This window comes from Dermacentor andersoni, chromosome 2, assembly GCF_023375885.2.
Source record: "Dermacentor andersoni chromosome 2, qqDerAnde1_hic_scaffold, whole genome shotgun sequence".
Lineage (NCBI taxonomy): Eukaryota > Metazoa > Arthropoda > Arachnida > Ixodida > Ixodidae > Dermacentor > Dermacentor andersoni.
In genome coordinates, this window is record NC_092815.1 from 95,863,732 (window position 1) to 95,879,454 (window position 15,723).

Here is a 15,723-nt window from a genome sequence, read left to right on the forward strand (position 1 = left end):
CACTTCGCTGCTATAACTGCCAGAGATTTGAGCACATGGTGAAAACCTGCCGCAGCACACGTCGATGCAAAATCTGCTGAGAAGATCATGACCACAAGGAGTGCAAGTCACTTCTTCAACCTAAATGTGCAAACTGTGCGGGGAACCATGCCGCCTCCTTCTCAGGCTGCCCTCAGAAAAAAGCAGCGGCACAAATGCGTCGACATGAACTAATCCATGGAAGACAACCACGACGCAATGAACCCACCCCAAACCTTGAGATTGTTCATCCAGTGCCAGATCACCCACCTCAGCGGGCACCGGAACCACCAAAGCCAAGAGCATCAACAAGCTATTCCTCCTCTAGAGAACAACCAACAGTGCAAACAAGAGACCAATCAAGAGGATCACAGTCAAGTGCCCAGTCTTATGCATCAGTGCTACGGAAACCCAGACGACAACAGGCAGAAAGTAATACACAAGAAAGCTCCAGTACTCGCACACATTTCTCTCAGCGACTTTACTCATCTACTGCAGAAGTAACACCAGCTAATAGCGAACATACCACAGCATCGGGGACACAACTGATTTTGCCAATGCTTTTCGCAGCTCTTAAGGCAATCCTGTCTGCTCTACCGGAAGCAAACAACCTACCAGAAGTGAAAGCCTTGTTGCCTCTAGAAGCACTATTGTGTCAACAATCCGGGCCGAAACTGCGGCAGGCAGAGCATGAATAACCGTTACAAAAATGTCTCCATATTTCAGTGGAATGCCAACAGTCATCGAAGGAAGTGTGCTGACTTTCGTAAACTGCTTGTGCAATGCAACTTCCCAATACTTTGCATTCAAGAGGCGGGAATCAATGACGACTTTCGCCTCTCAAATTATGTGATATACAAGACTTCTCGTCAAGGTGCTGTTAGCAGAGTGCTCCTGTGCGTCAGAAAGGACCTACCATCTTATCAAATTCAGTCCAGTGATTCAGACTTCCCGGAATTCATCGCATGTAAAGTATCCTTTGGCAAGAGCTCTGTATAACAGTGATTAATCTATATCTACAACCTTCAACCCGGATTTCAGTAGAAGCGCTAGTGGATATCTTCAAAATAGCTCATTCTAATGTATTTATATGTGGCGACTTCAATGCACACAACACCATCTGGGGCCGTGATCATTGTGATGCACGGGGTAACGTTATTGAGTGCGCCATAGATAAATGCAACTTGACTGTTTTAAACGATGGGTCACCAACATTCCTTCGTGGATATAATTACTCAAGCTGCATAGATGTTACCCTGTGTTCACATGATCTAGTGAATGGTGTGGGATGGACAACAGATATGGAAACGCGCGGAAGTGATCAAACACGGCCGCCGCTGCACTCCCGTTGCTTCTTCAAAGTTTTGCACTGCGAAGGTTACGGCGCAGTGGGGCGCGCCCACAACCCTCCGCCTTCTGAAATTGAAATTGAAATTTCATTTTGGATGTTAACGTAGACGCCACGACTTCCGCCTTTGGTGCCTACGACGCGCTAAAGACGAGCCAAACGCGGTTGTCCTCAGCGAGCCGCAGTGAGCTTAGCCAGTGGACTTGTGGCGGCACCCCGAGGCGGCCGCAATACCTACGCCATACAGCCGACCGCAACTTTAGGTCTGCTATTGACCAATAGCAAGCGTCTGACGAATGACAAAATAGTGCGTCAAATGACGACATAAAGCGTGAAGAAGAGAGTGAGGACAGGGCCTTCTGTTGAAAAGAAAGCGTTTGAGAGAAAGGCGACTTTGCGTCCCGCTTGCGAGCTCCACGGACCGCGTACGAGAGCAAAAGTTGGCTGAGATGTTAACAACAGCGTATGCTACCTGCGGACTATGTTATTTCACCTGGCCCGAGGGGTGGTTTAAGGCCCACAACCTTTGGTGTTAGTTAGAGCGAATTAGGCCATCATTTCCTTTATAAAAAAGCTTGAAGCCGAGGTGAAGAAGAAAAACCAGGCCCGTAACCAGGGGGGGGGGGAGGAGGGTGGCCCCCCACTCACGCCACCAGTCCTCACACACATTACTAAAGCGCCGCCAAATCAATGTTGAAGCTTGATAGCAATTCGGTGGTCAACATTTTGCTGCATGTTTCACTCCTTTTGGATGACGGTATATATCGGCATCTCCTGGGGTGTGAAGGCCAATTTTCTTATCGAATCGGTGCCCGCGTGATTAACTCGAGGTGCATTCAGTTGTCATCACCAGTTCAACGGTCACACGCATGGCTGTTGCTTCGTTAGTTCAACCTTCTTTGTTTAGGCTGACCCAAGGACCATGAAAGGGATTCGGTTCGTAGTCAGCTGGTCTGTATGCTTGAGGAACGAGTTGCAGCCGGAGAAAACGCTAGTTGAGTATAACTTTTCCTTTTGCTTCATTATTTCCTCGAGTAGCGGCTCGCCACGACGCTGGCAGATACTTGGAACCATATACCCGCGATATGGGTTAAATGATGAGAGTTGTGCCTTCGTTCGAATCCCTAGTACTGTCAGACGAACTTGTGGCTCAGCCAAGCACTAACGGGGAAGCAAAACTCTCGCTGCCACTCTGGAATCTGATGACAGATGTACACGATAAGGCAGTATTGTCTGACAAAAAAGAGGCACGTGGTCGGTCTTCTGGCAGTGAGGCGAGATAGTGAAGAGGGGCGCGAGCAAGGTGTCTGACATGTACTCTAAGCACTTACATAACAATGCGAACCTTGGCTGGGTAGTCATACGCAATTGCAATGGTTTCAGATGTTGACGTACATCGTGACAGCCCTAGGCACACCCTAAGCGCCTATTTCTGAGCACTTTCGAGTGTACGGATGTTAGTTCTGCAGGTACTGGTCAGCACCATCAAGCTGTACCTCAGATACCCGAGAAACAGCGTCTGGTACAGTTCCATCATCACGTGTACATAAGTATCCCAGGCTTTTCCTCCAAGAAACTTGAAAAGATGAGAGATGGCTGTTAGGCGCTTCTTTAGGTAGGCCACATGGGGACTCCAACAAAGGTTACGGTCAATGATTACCCCTACAAACCTGTGCGTAAGAGATAATTTGTCCATCGATGGATATGGCGTACGAAGTCATTGGCTTTCAGCTAATTTTCATCAATGCACATTCTTCTGGAGAAATTTTATGACCTTGTTCCCGAAGGTACGCCCATATCAACGTCGCAGATTTTTGCAGCCCTGCACGCACTTCAGGGCGCGTCACACCAGATGCTCAGACGCAGATGTCATCGGCATATATTGACAACTTCACCGTACTTGGTAGACATTCTATGAGACCAATGAGCCCAAGGTTGAAGAGTGTTGGGCTCAGCACACTGTCCTACGGTACTCCACGATGTGTATAATGTTTAGAAGTTGGGACGTCTTCGGTATTCACAAAGAGAGACCACATGTGTAAATAACTGCGTGTCCAACGATAGAGTCGACCGCCAAGGCCCACCATTTCCAGAGCCTCTAATATAGCCTCATTCAGAACGTTTTCATATGCTCCTTTGATGTCGAGGAACATGGCAACAGATAATCTATTACACGCATTTTGACGTTAAACATAGGTAACCAAATTGATGATGTTGTCAACGGAGCATCAGTGACATTGAAAGCCAGCCATGGTGTCTGGTTAAACTTCACAGCGTTCGAGGTATCATTCATGCCTGGCGAGGATCATTCGTTCCATCACCTTTCCAATGCAACAAGCCAGCGCGATTGGGCGGTATGAAGTAACCTCTAGAGGAGACTTGCCATGTTTGAGGAGTGGTACCAGGCGACTGGCCTACCATTCTTGAGCGTCATCTCCATCCTGCCAGGACTCATTGAAGATGGGCGGCAATGCACTTCGCGCCTATTCACTTAGGTGGTGCAGTATACGGTAAGACATACCATCTGAGAGTACAGATAGCTGGTACACCTGCGGAGCCGTTATTTGGCCGCAGCTGGCATCTCTAGCAGTCAAGGTGGCCACATACTTAAGGAGCGATTACGATTTGCGTCGTACAAATTTAAGTGCAGGACACCAAGAGATGCGATCCTCCACAAGTGAGCCCAAATAACGGTGTTGTTGCACCCAGCTTATCGGCGTATCGTCAAGACACCATCGACTCATTGTTCGACGAGCGGGTTGTTTAGGATAATATACTATTGCAGCCGACTTAGCGGCCAATATCTGCAGGCTAACTTCATCCAAGTACTCCGAAGTCGCGTTAAAAGCTCTTTGCAAGCTTGCAAGAAGTCACGGACCAAGGTGCGAAGGGCCGCTGATCCACACAGCAATATCATCTGCATAGATAGCTTTGCACACAAGGAAGTCACTGTCCCCAGGCAAGCGACTTTGAAGCGCTGGGGGCACGGCGTTAAATAGAAGCGGCAATATAATGCGGCTGTGTGGTACACTGCACTTCACATTGCAGGATTCACTCGTTATTCCTGACAAGCACATTCATTTGGCGCTCGAGTCGAAAATTGGGCACAAAGCGGCGCAGAAGACTCGAAATTGACGCAGTTGCAAACGCGAAAATAATCGCCTAATGCGGAATCGAGTCGAAAGCTTGCTGTATGCCTAGGAAGAGAACGTAGACGGAGTTTACCAAATTCAAGCGCTGAGACAAGGTCTGAAATGCTGCTCAGAGCTCAACGGTGGTGACAAAAACCATTCATTACACTAGAGAAAAAAATTAGTTTCTCTAGCCTGACATTTAGGTGAAAGAGGACCATTCGCTCCATCAGCTTGATGACATTTGAAGTTAGTGATATTGGCCTGTAGGACTTGAAGTGTCTTGCAGAGCGCCCGGGCTTTCAAATCGGTATTACCACGGACGGTTTCTATTTAGCAGGCATTACACTGGTTCTGCATACTTCATTATAGTTTTTCAATATACGTTCATGAAAACTCTTATGAATGTTCCAGAATGCTTAGTACGTCCCACCGTCATCCCCTGTGGCAGTGCGGCGTTCGGAGAGGCTGAGCGCGTATCGTAGGTCCTCAAAACTAAAATCTGCCTCATCTTTCTCGCAGGCTGTACCATAGGAAGCAGTTATGGTACTCTACTGATCAAAGAAGGAAGGCTGCCATTTGTGGTGTCACTAGACAAAGGAGAGACGAAAAGGTCTGCAAATGCCTCCACTAGATCTTTTGGTGGTTGGCCAGTCGCTATGAATAGTGTAGCCGTATGATTATTGAAGGTTTTCAAAATGCGGAGAGCCTTAGTATGCGCCATACACTACTAAACCAATTCCAGTATGCAGCGAACTACATAAGGCTGCCCAGCTCTTGCGACGACGCTGTCATGTATGCCGCCGTATGGCCGAATCAACGCGGCTGTACTGAGTCCAGTCGGTGCGTCGGTTAGCGGACTGTGCCCGCCTATAAGGAGTGGGGTCGACATGCAGCGCAAAAGCTTAAGGTCGGCGCTAGGTAGCCTATACTCCGCCGTCGTTGTACTGCAGCTTGCCGTAGACACTCATTGACCAGCTTGGACTGACTGTCTTGAGATGGTGCTTCTAAAATGAGCTGAGGGAACTTGTGCCAGTTTGTCACTGTATAGACGGCAGTCTAGTGGCCTCCAGTATGTGTTGGCGTTAGCCAAATGAGTAGGTGATCTGAACCCCACGGGTCAGCTTCACATGACCAGGCTAAGCACACATTTCTCGTTAATATCGCAACGTCTAAAGTGGAATGCTCCCTTTCTCTGCCTATATTCCTCGACCCGATTTTTATTAGTCATATCGTAAGAAGCCAACAAACACTGACACCAAGGAAAATATAGGGGAAATTACTTGTGCTTAAGAAATGAAATAAAGAAACGATAAATGAACGGAACTGAAAGTGGAGGAAAAAACAACTTGCCGATGGTGGGGAACGATTCCGCAACCTTCGCATTTCGTGTGCGATGCTCTACCCAAGAAAGTGGATGGGGAAACGGCGTCGCGGTAGCTGAGTTGCGAAGGTTGAGGGATCTGAACCTGGCAACGTTTAACGCAAGAACGTTATCTAGTGAGGCGAGTCTAGAAGTGCTATTGGAGGAATTAGCGGGCAGTAAATCGGATATAATAGGGCTGAGTGAGGTTAGGAGGACAAAAGAAGCATGTACAGTGCTAAAAAGCGGGCACGTCATGTGCTACCGGGGATTAATGGAAAGACGAGAACTAGGAGTCGAATTCCTGATTAATAAGGATATAGCTGGTAACATACAGGAATTCTATAGCATTAACGAGAGGGTGACAGGTCTTGTTGTGAAACTTAATGAGAGGTACAAATTGAAGGTAGTACAGGTCTACGCCCCTACATCCAGTTATGATGACCAGGAAGTCGAAAGCTTCTATGAAGATGTGGAATCGGCGAGGGGTAAAGTCAAGACAATATACGCTATACTGATGGGCGACTTCAATGCCAGGGTAGGCAAGAAGCAGGCTGGAGACAAGTCAGGCATAGGCTCTAGGAATAGCAGGGGAGAGTTATTAGCAGAGTTTGCAGAACATGATAATATGCGGATAATGAATACCTTCTTCCGCAAGCGGAATAGCCGAAAGTGGACGTGGAGGAGCCCAAATGGCGAGACTAGAATTGAAATAGACTTCATACTCTGCGCTAACCCTGGCATCATACAAGATGTGGACGTGCTCGGTAAGGTGCTCTGCAGTGACCATAGGATGGTAAGAACTCGAATTAGTCTATACTTGAGCAGGGAACGGAAGAAACTGGTACATAAGAAGCCGATGAATTAGTTAGCGGTAGGAGGGAAAATAGAGAAATTCCGGATCGAGCTACAGAACAGGTATTCGGCCTTAACTCCGGAGGAGGAACTTAGTATTGAAGATATGAACGACTCTTATGGGAATCATTAAGGCGTGTGCAATAGAAGTCGGTGGTAACTTCGTTAGACAGGATACCAGTAAGCTATCGCAGGAGACGAAAGATCTGATTAAGAAACGCCAATGCGTGAAAGACTCTAACCCTACAGCTAGAATAGAACTGGCAGAACTTTCCAAGTTAATCAACAAGCGTAAGACAGCTGACATAAGGAAGTATAATATAGACAGAATTGAACATGCTCTCAGGAATGGAGCAAGCCTAAAAGCAGTGAAGAAGAAACTAGGAATAGGCAAGAATCAGATGTATGCGTTAAGAGACAAAGCCGGCGATATCATTACTAATATGTATGAGATAGTTCAAGTGGCTGAGGAGTTCTATAGAAATTTATACAATACCAGTGGCACCCACGACGATAATGGAAGAGAGAAGAGTCTAGAGGAATTTGACATCCCACAAGTAACGCCGGAAGAAGTAAAGAAAGCCTTCGGAGCTATGCAAAATGGGAAGACAGCTGGGGAGGACCAGGTAACAGCAGATTCCTTGAAGGACGGTGGGCAGATTGTTCTGGAAAAACTGGCCACCCTGTATACGCAATGCCTCATGACCTCGAGCGTACCGGAATCTTGGAAGAACGCTAACATAATCTTAATCCATAAGAAAGGGGACGCCAAAGGCTTTAAAAATTATAGACCGATCAGCTTACTGTCAGTTGCCTACAAACTATTTACCAAGGTAATCGCAAATAGAATCAGGAACACCTTAGACTTCTGTCAAGCGAAGGACCAGGCAGGATTTCGCAAAGGCTACTCAACAATAGACCATATTCACACTATCAATCAGGGGATAGAAAAATGTGCGGAATATAACCAACCCTTATATATAGCTTTCACTGATTACGAGAAAGGGTTTGATTCAGTCGGAACCTCAGCAGTCATGGAGGCATTACGGAATCAGGGTGTAGACGAGCCGTATGTAAACATACTGAAAGATATCTATAGCGGCTCCACAGCCACCGTAGTACTCCATAAAGAAAGCAACAAAATCCCAATAAAGAAAGGAGTCAGGCAGGGAGATACGATCTCTCCAATGCTATTCACAGGGTCTTTACAGGAGGTATTCAGAGACCTGGATTGGGAAGAATTGGGAATGAGAGTTAATGGAGAATACCTTAGTAACTTGCGATTCGCTGATGATATTGACTTCCTTAGTAACTCAGGGGACCAATTGCAATGCATGCTCACTGACCTAGAGAGGCAAAGCAGAAGGGTGGGTCTAAAAATTAATCTGCAGAAAACTAAAGTAGTGTTTAACAGTCTCGGTAGATAACAGCAGCTTACGATAGGTAGCGAGGCACTGGAAATGGTAAGGGAATACATCTACTTAGGGCTGGTAGTGACCGCGGGTCCGGATCATGAGACTGAAATAATCAGAAAATTAGAATGGGCGGGGGAGCGTTTCGCAGACATTCTGAGATCATGAACAGCAAGTTGCCATTATCCATCAAGAGAAAAGTGCATAAGAGCTGTGTCTTACCAGTACTCACGTACGGGGCAGAAACCTGGAGGCTTACGAAAAGGGTTCTACTTAAATTGAGGACGACGCAACGAGCTATGGAAAGAATAATGAAGGGTGTAACGTTAAGAGATAAGAAAAGAGCAGATTGGGTGAGGGAACAAACTTGAGGTAATGACATTTTACTTGAAACTAAGAAAAAGAAATGGGCATGGGCAGGACTTGTAATGAGGAGGGAATATAACCGATGGTCATTAAGGGCTACGGACTGGATTCAAAGGGAAGGGAAGCGTAGCAGGGGGCGGCACAAAGTTAGGTGGACGGATAAGATTAAGAAGTTTTCAGGGACAACATGGCCACAATTGGCACAGGACCGGGGCAGTTGGAGAAGTATGGGAGAGGCCTTTGCACTGCAGTGGGCGTAACCAGGCCGATGATGATGATCCTGATGAAAAGGTACATAAATGGAGAAAAACTTCAGGACCAGAAGTCACCAACTGAACACGAAACTTCGTCATCGTCCTTGTGTACGTCATACAAACCTAATACAGTTGTATTTATGCTATTTCGTCCCATCTTCACCCCATCGTCGTCCCATAGTCGTCGTCATCCCATTGTCCTTATGCCATTGTCGTTACACAATCGTCATTTCAGCATCGTTATTGCACAGCCGTTATACAGTCTTCATATATTCGTTGTCATACCATCCTCACGATCCCGTCGTGGTCTTTTCGCCGTCGTGAATTTGTCTTCCGCATCCTATCACCACCGTACTATCGTCGTCAGACAGTCGTCTTCAAGACATGTCGGCATGCATTCGTCGTGATCCTTATGCCACCCTAGTGTCGTCGTCCGGCTGTTGTTGTTATACTGCCGTCGTCAAACCACCGTCGGCTTCGGCAGTGCATACTTTCAAAGGCGACGAGCGCTCGAGCATCGAAAAGGAGCGTAGTAGTTTAAACGAGAGTGCTATAAAACGTCCTTTGCAATGAGAGGTCATCGAGGGAGCTCCAGAACCCTAAACAATTCACACCCCCAAATGATTCGACGAGCTCGAGATAGGGAGCGAAAACACCTGGTCATCACGACAAATAACGCTTGAAATCTAGACATCCTACACCTAAGTTCTCTCTCTCTGTCTCTCTCTCTATCTCTCTCCACATTCCTCTCCCCACGTGTAGGGTAGCAAACTGGACCCAGTCTGGTTAACCTCCCTGCCTTTCCTTCTTCCTTTCTCTCTCTCTCTCTTTCTCATATTAATCAAGTCGTCATTTCGGTTCATGGATAAATTAAAGTTTGTAATGCTCTCTTTACCACTGTACTGAACAATAAATCAACAAAGTATAAAAATAAAAATAAGAAGAATGTTACCACAATCAAGACTCAAAAAGCTAACAGCATGATGACATTTTCTACTTAGACAGTGGACATCAGTTGGTACCCGGTGACCAGAGACTGCATCATGTTCGCCATCACTGTCCTGGCCCTGGTGGTTTTCGTCTGGGATAACAGCGTCGCTTGGTAAGTAAGCGCGCAAACGCTTGGCTTCCGCCATGTCATTTTAATACTCAGCTAAAATGCGGAGTTACTCAATGATGCAACCTGATATTCCGAACTCTATAGTGCAATAGAAGATTGATGGTGCCAATAATCGGTTTTGGCATATACCGTCACTGAAAGCCGGCCTTCGAACGGAGGCATCAAAGAATGTACGCAATTCAGGAGTTCTGCGACGCCAACCACATATCTGAGTACACTTATGTTTATTCAGTACAACGGGGACCTCAGCCGGTCTGTATTGACATAGGCATCTGATCTTTATAAAAAGCCAACGTTACAAGGGAGTGATGACAGCCTAGTATTATGAAGGAAATATTAAGTTGAGGCTTGCTCAATTAGAGGAAGCTGGCTTTTTCGAAGCTGTAAGTTTTCCGATAAAAGAAGAGCGCTAAATCAGGGATTCCTATAGAAGCAGATATAAGTGGCGGGAAAACTTATCAATTAGCAAAGCAGCCGCAAACTCAGTAGTTGGCTGCTCTGCTATAGCGAGTCAAAGCAATTCTCGTCGAATTGCTTTTGCAACAAAACCGCTCCACTTTTACAGGTGGGAAGCTTTGATCATGTTGCTCATGTTCATCCTGTACATAGTCTACATGTCATTCGACTCGCACATCTCCAAGTGGTCTCAACGAAAGGTGAGTTCTTCGCTATCGTTGCGATAAACTTAGTCTGGGAGATGCACGATCTCTTAGTTCTGCACTTATTTGCATGCACCTATTTAAAAGAGGGATACGTGCCCAACTTAATTTCGCCAGAGAAAATATCCCTTAGAAGTAACTATCCAATGACAAATTAAGACAAGGAGTGAAGAGGAAGATGGAGACTTAAAATGCAAACAGTGAACGAAAAAAAGAATCATCAGCCAGGAGCCTACATTTTGCAAGGCAACGACTAATTTCCTTAGCGGCGTTTGTATGGCTAAGTCTCTCCTCAGGGGTGAGAGGAATAAGTGGGAACGAAAAAGTAGGGTGGGCGGGGGGAGAGAGAGGTATCTGAAAACATACAGGAGGAAAGATTAAGTATGATAGTGAGGATAGTGAATTAAGGTGTACTGCAGGTTCTTATTAAGTAGCGGTTACAAAAAAAAAGAACGAATGGAAAAAGCACTTTTACATACGAACACACGAAGACAGTCCAGTGGGCTTAGCTCTCGCAGAAAGCCGGACGTAGGAAGAGATAGGACTTGGACAGTGGAATGAAGCCCTTACAAAAAGTAGTCGAGTTGTGCCGAAAGGAGTCCAGTTAAGAGTAAAATATGCCAAAAGGAAAATAAGCAAATGATTCGAAATACATGTCTTGTCCGATGTTGACTGAAACAAAGAAAAGAAAAGATAGAGCAAATATAAAAGAACTGTTAAATGAAGAAAAAGACACCCTAATTCAATGAGGGATACTAATAAATTTATTAAAGAGAAATTACTTAGAAAAACATGGCTTGTAAAATAATGAAAGAAAAAGGAGGGCGGGGGGGAGGGGTTTAGCATAGCTTTGATGTCAGCAGTTGTCAAACGGGAAAAACTTAAGCCCTGCTGCTTATATTTGTTTAAGTAGTTCGACGAACAGACTTCGCAACTCCTTTTGAAACATTAAGGCCTTTTGATGGCAATGTCGCAAACTTGTGGAGGGGATATGATTCTCCGTATTTTCAATTTGATGAAGAGCGAACGTTGGACTTTAGAATATAAACTTTACGTTATTCGAATTTGTGTAAGCTGAAGTTTTCAGAAACTGCTTTAGGAGTTTTTTGGCTCTGTACTTATAGAGTCTGCTTAATCTATCATTCTATAGCTGTCTTATTTAGGCGACATTTTGCTTGTGACCGAACAAACAACCAGCATTGAAATGACGTTTGCATATGTGAAGAGCCTATTAAGCTAAGAAGCTTTGATAAATCGAGGGTTTCTTGGCGAAAGTTAGCTTAAAATTTAGTTCATGTACCAACTACTGCAAAGCCGACACTCTTGTGTTTATAAAACAACTTTTCATCGAAAAAAAGTGGTTGGTTAGGCTCAAACCGAAAGCCTCTGTGATTAACAAGTGCACCTTATCGCGCTATCTCTAGCAGGTAAATAAAGGAAGCTAACATGTCGAAAACAAAATTACGCAAGTTTTCTGAATATACGAAGAGAAATATTTGGAGGGTGGGATAAACACAACTGATCGTCTTTCTGTTTTCATCGATATGGTGATAATTTTACGAGCTAACATTTACGGTCTCAAAATTAATAGTCAACTTGAAATACATAAATTTCAAACAATGAAATAGCCACGAGACAATGGGCGCACGTTCAGATTTTCAGTTCAGGAATGTCCACACGAATCCAGCGTCCTTCTGATGCTAGCCATTGAATTGAGTTTCTGTATCTTCGTCGTACCGGAACACAGAGGTTATGGCCAGTGTTCAACCGGTGGCTTTTTCACAAAAGGAAACCGGTTGAGAAAAAACATTAAACTCAGAATTCAACAAGTCGAACGATTCTGTTCACAAACGAACGTAATAGTATAAATGCCTGTCTGGAAAATGAATTACACTATGCTTCTGCTCAATTGACTTGAACGAATTGGTTGTTAAACTGTTTGCTATGAGACAGAAAATTCAGGTGCTAATATAATGAGAAGTCTCACTTTTCTTTCAGGTTGACAAACTAAAGATGTTTCGACGGCTTACTTCAATCTCTACCGCAACACTGAAGCCTGCGAATGAAAACACACCGCTGTTGGCAACGCAGACAATTGTATACGTGGAGCAGTGCCGAGAGAAAGAAGACAGCTCGGGAAGCGACACTCTTCTCGGTAGCTCCTCGGTGTCTGAAAACGAGAACGTCCTTCTGAGCGGTCACGGTGCGTACTTTTTCTTATTTTGAGCGTACATTGCAAGTAACAGCTGCAGTCGTGCCTTGCATTATTGAGCAAGAGTACCCGCCGTGGTTGCTCAGTGGCTATGGTGTTGGGCTGCTGAGCACCAGGTCGCGGGATCGAATCCCGGCCACGGCGGCCGCATTTCGATGGGGGCGAAATGCGAAAACACCCGTGTACTTAGATTTAGGTGCACGTTAAAGATCCCCAGGTGGTCCAAATTTCCGGAGTCCCCCACTACGGCGTGCCTCATAATCAGAAAGTGGTTTTGACACGTAAAACCCCATAATTTAATTGAGCAAGAGTATCCGAGAGCTCATAGCTCCCGAGTTACTGACGTTGCCTTTGTTGCCTTTAAGGAACCCATACTAAATGCCATCGACGCTTGTGTGCCTGTTCCCTTGAATGAAGCTCGAACGTGGTCGTTGAAATGGAGAAGAAACTGTTACGACTTTTCACGTGGCTATTAACATTGTAGTTATTAGTGGCTACAGTTGCCATCTAGTTATTATTGGAGGTACGGTGGTGGCCTAGTGCTTAGGATAGGGCTATTCGTCAGAAGTCCTTTTAGTTGGGCAAGAAAGCTTTGTTCCCTCTCGGTGCGTGTGAATTGAGTTGGTTTAGTGAAGATTTAATGCGTAGAACGAATGGAGGTCTACGATCTGCCTAATCCGAAGCCCCTGGTATAAGTGAGGAAATGGGTGGGATAGTCGCGAATGTCCATCTGGAGGTTATTGATAGGAGTGGGTGCATACAGATGGATTAGTACCACGAGGAAATTGAGAAAGTTTAATGAATGCTGGCTCTCGTTCTTTCTAAACGAAAGGTCGACCACCAAAGCGATCGTAGCATGGATACAACAGAATCTGCAGCTTACCCCAGTGTTGGGGAAGTTCTTGCGTGCAGGCGTTGTCGTTAGAGCCGCACCAATATGGTAAACCCGATAGGCTGAGAGGAGTACGTTTCATTCGACGCTATCTTCACTAAAGACGACGTGATAAAAATTTTAATTGTGTCGTTTTAATTTGTCGGCTACTTTTGCTTACACCACCATGTCAGAGAAAACAGAAAACTAAGAAGTGTCGATTTAGAACACATTGATCACTTTCTTTTCTTCTCTGAAGAATATCTAGAGAAGGTAGTGTTTACCTTATATAATGTTCATTCGCATTCAGGTTACAATCTATGCTTCGCATGTTTTTAACCGCAGTACTCTCGGGCACAACCATCTCACAGATAAGTTCAAGTTATTGTTACGGATATTGCTGCTATTATGCGGATATTATTGCTAAACTGAATGAGGTGAGCCGGATTAGGTCTAGATTCATTCTAGAATAACTAAACGAAACAAAATATAAGGACCCTTGCATGAAGAAAAAAAAAATTATCTACTCACAACACCCTATGCTATGTTCATGCAAGAACAGCACTTGTTAATTTTTCCTCGGGAGTTTAGATGACTAACGCCAATTTGAAGCACCATTGCCGCACCGCAGAATCTTCCCAGCTTTATTTCTCGCTAGCTACATTCTCAGAGAACTGCATATCGCCCTATGCTCCGCTCGATATGTCATACGATTTTGACCGACAAGTAGTGCCAGCGAGGGCACTTCTTTTCTGCGTAATAAAATATACATCACGATATAAAGCCTGTACATATAATGACTATTCACACGTATCTATAAAGCACACATATCTCCCATATAATATATTTATTATATTTGAATAATACCTTTCTTGACCAATTTGCATGTGTCCCATGGGCCTGTGATCGTTCTTGGCAAATCCCTTAGAATGGTTATGGACGGCTGTGACTGCATTGGTATAGAAGCCTTAAATTTGTTAAGTTCGTGTCGTGCTTCTCTGTGCGTACACCTCTCATGACCATTATTTTCCTCGATAAACATCATATATCGCCTGCGGTCTCGTGACTTCGCTTCGTCGACGTCTGACATTGTGCGAACACCTTAAATGGTGTTTCAATTTTGATATTGTTTGTGAACAGTATATTGCATAAACATAAACGTTTCCTGACATTACACGTTCAATATTTCAAAAAAAAAATACAGATGTATACGCATTAGGTTTAGTTGTATAGTATTTAATTAACCGCTTAACTAGAGCTTCGGTTCACAAGGCGATTCAATTTCCACTTGAAATCAATGAAAGACAGCCTTCCTAACCGAGTTGGGGTGAGATACGGAGGAATCACTGAGCAAGGCACTATATCGTGTCACCAGTCGCGTGAGGAGCGTCGGTCAGGTTAAATTATTATTGCGACAGCAATTATATAACACTCCAGGCGAACGTCCGCCATCGTCGCCGCCGTGGTGTTCCGAATAAAGTCCAAGTGCGATAAGATGGTGGTCGCACGCCGTATGATATAGGGGCGAGGAAATGCATTCGAGGGTGTGTCTAGAATAAGGGTAGTGGCTTGCAGCGGCGGCGTCTTCTTGCGTGCGCTAGAGATGAAGGTGGGGAGGGGACGCGCCAGCATTTCACGGGCGCAAAGGAAGGTAGGGTCTCGGGTAGCGCACGATTTCGCTTCTAGTCCGGCCGCGGCTGCCCCTGGCTCAACTGACCACGGCCGCGCGTGTCCCTTCTTTGCAGTAATCGGCGCGGGGCTCGAAGGTTAGCCAACCTGGGAAAGCTGATGGCTTCGTGTTCGCTGTGTTCTCGCATACCCAGTTCACCTTTTAAGCTAGAGGCAGCACGAAGGGGGCTTCGCTCGTCGCTGCGGCCACTCTTCATGACGCCACCGTTCTGACAGCGAGTGTCCGCGGTCGTCGAATGTGATGTGTTCCTGTGTGCCTGTGCGTGCGTGACACGGTGCTTGTTAATTTAAGTAGTAAACGAATGTTTACAGCAGTTGAGACAGCTCAGAAAACTACTAATCTTATTGTGTATAGCTGTCTAATTATGTGATATCGTAAACAATGCTTCGGGTTTCGAACCACACTGCATCTTATTTTTTGTTGA

General features: G+C 45.3%; 1 protein-coding gene across 1 annotated transcript in view; it reads left to right on the plus strand.

Moving 5' to 3' along the window:
* The window catches only part of LOC126541959 (sodium/potassium/calcium exchanger 5-like), an 81,395-nt gene that overhangs the window by 58,304 nt on the left and 7,368 nt on the right, over positions 1-15,723 (plus strand). The window contains exons 7-9 of the mRNA XM_050188930.2: positions 9,749-9,849; positions 10,433-10,523; positions 12,525-12,729. Coding sequence (XP_050044887.1) covers positions 9,749-9,849; positions 10,433-10,523; positions 12,525-12,729 — 397 coding nt within the window. The remainder of the gene's footprint in view (positions 1-9,748; positions 9,850-10,432; positions 10,524-12,524; positions 12,730-15,723) is intronic.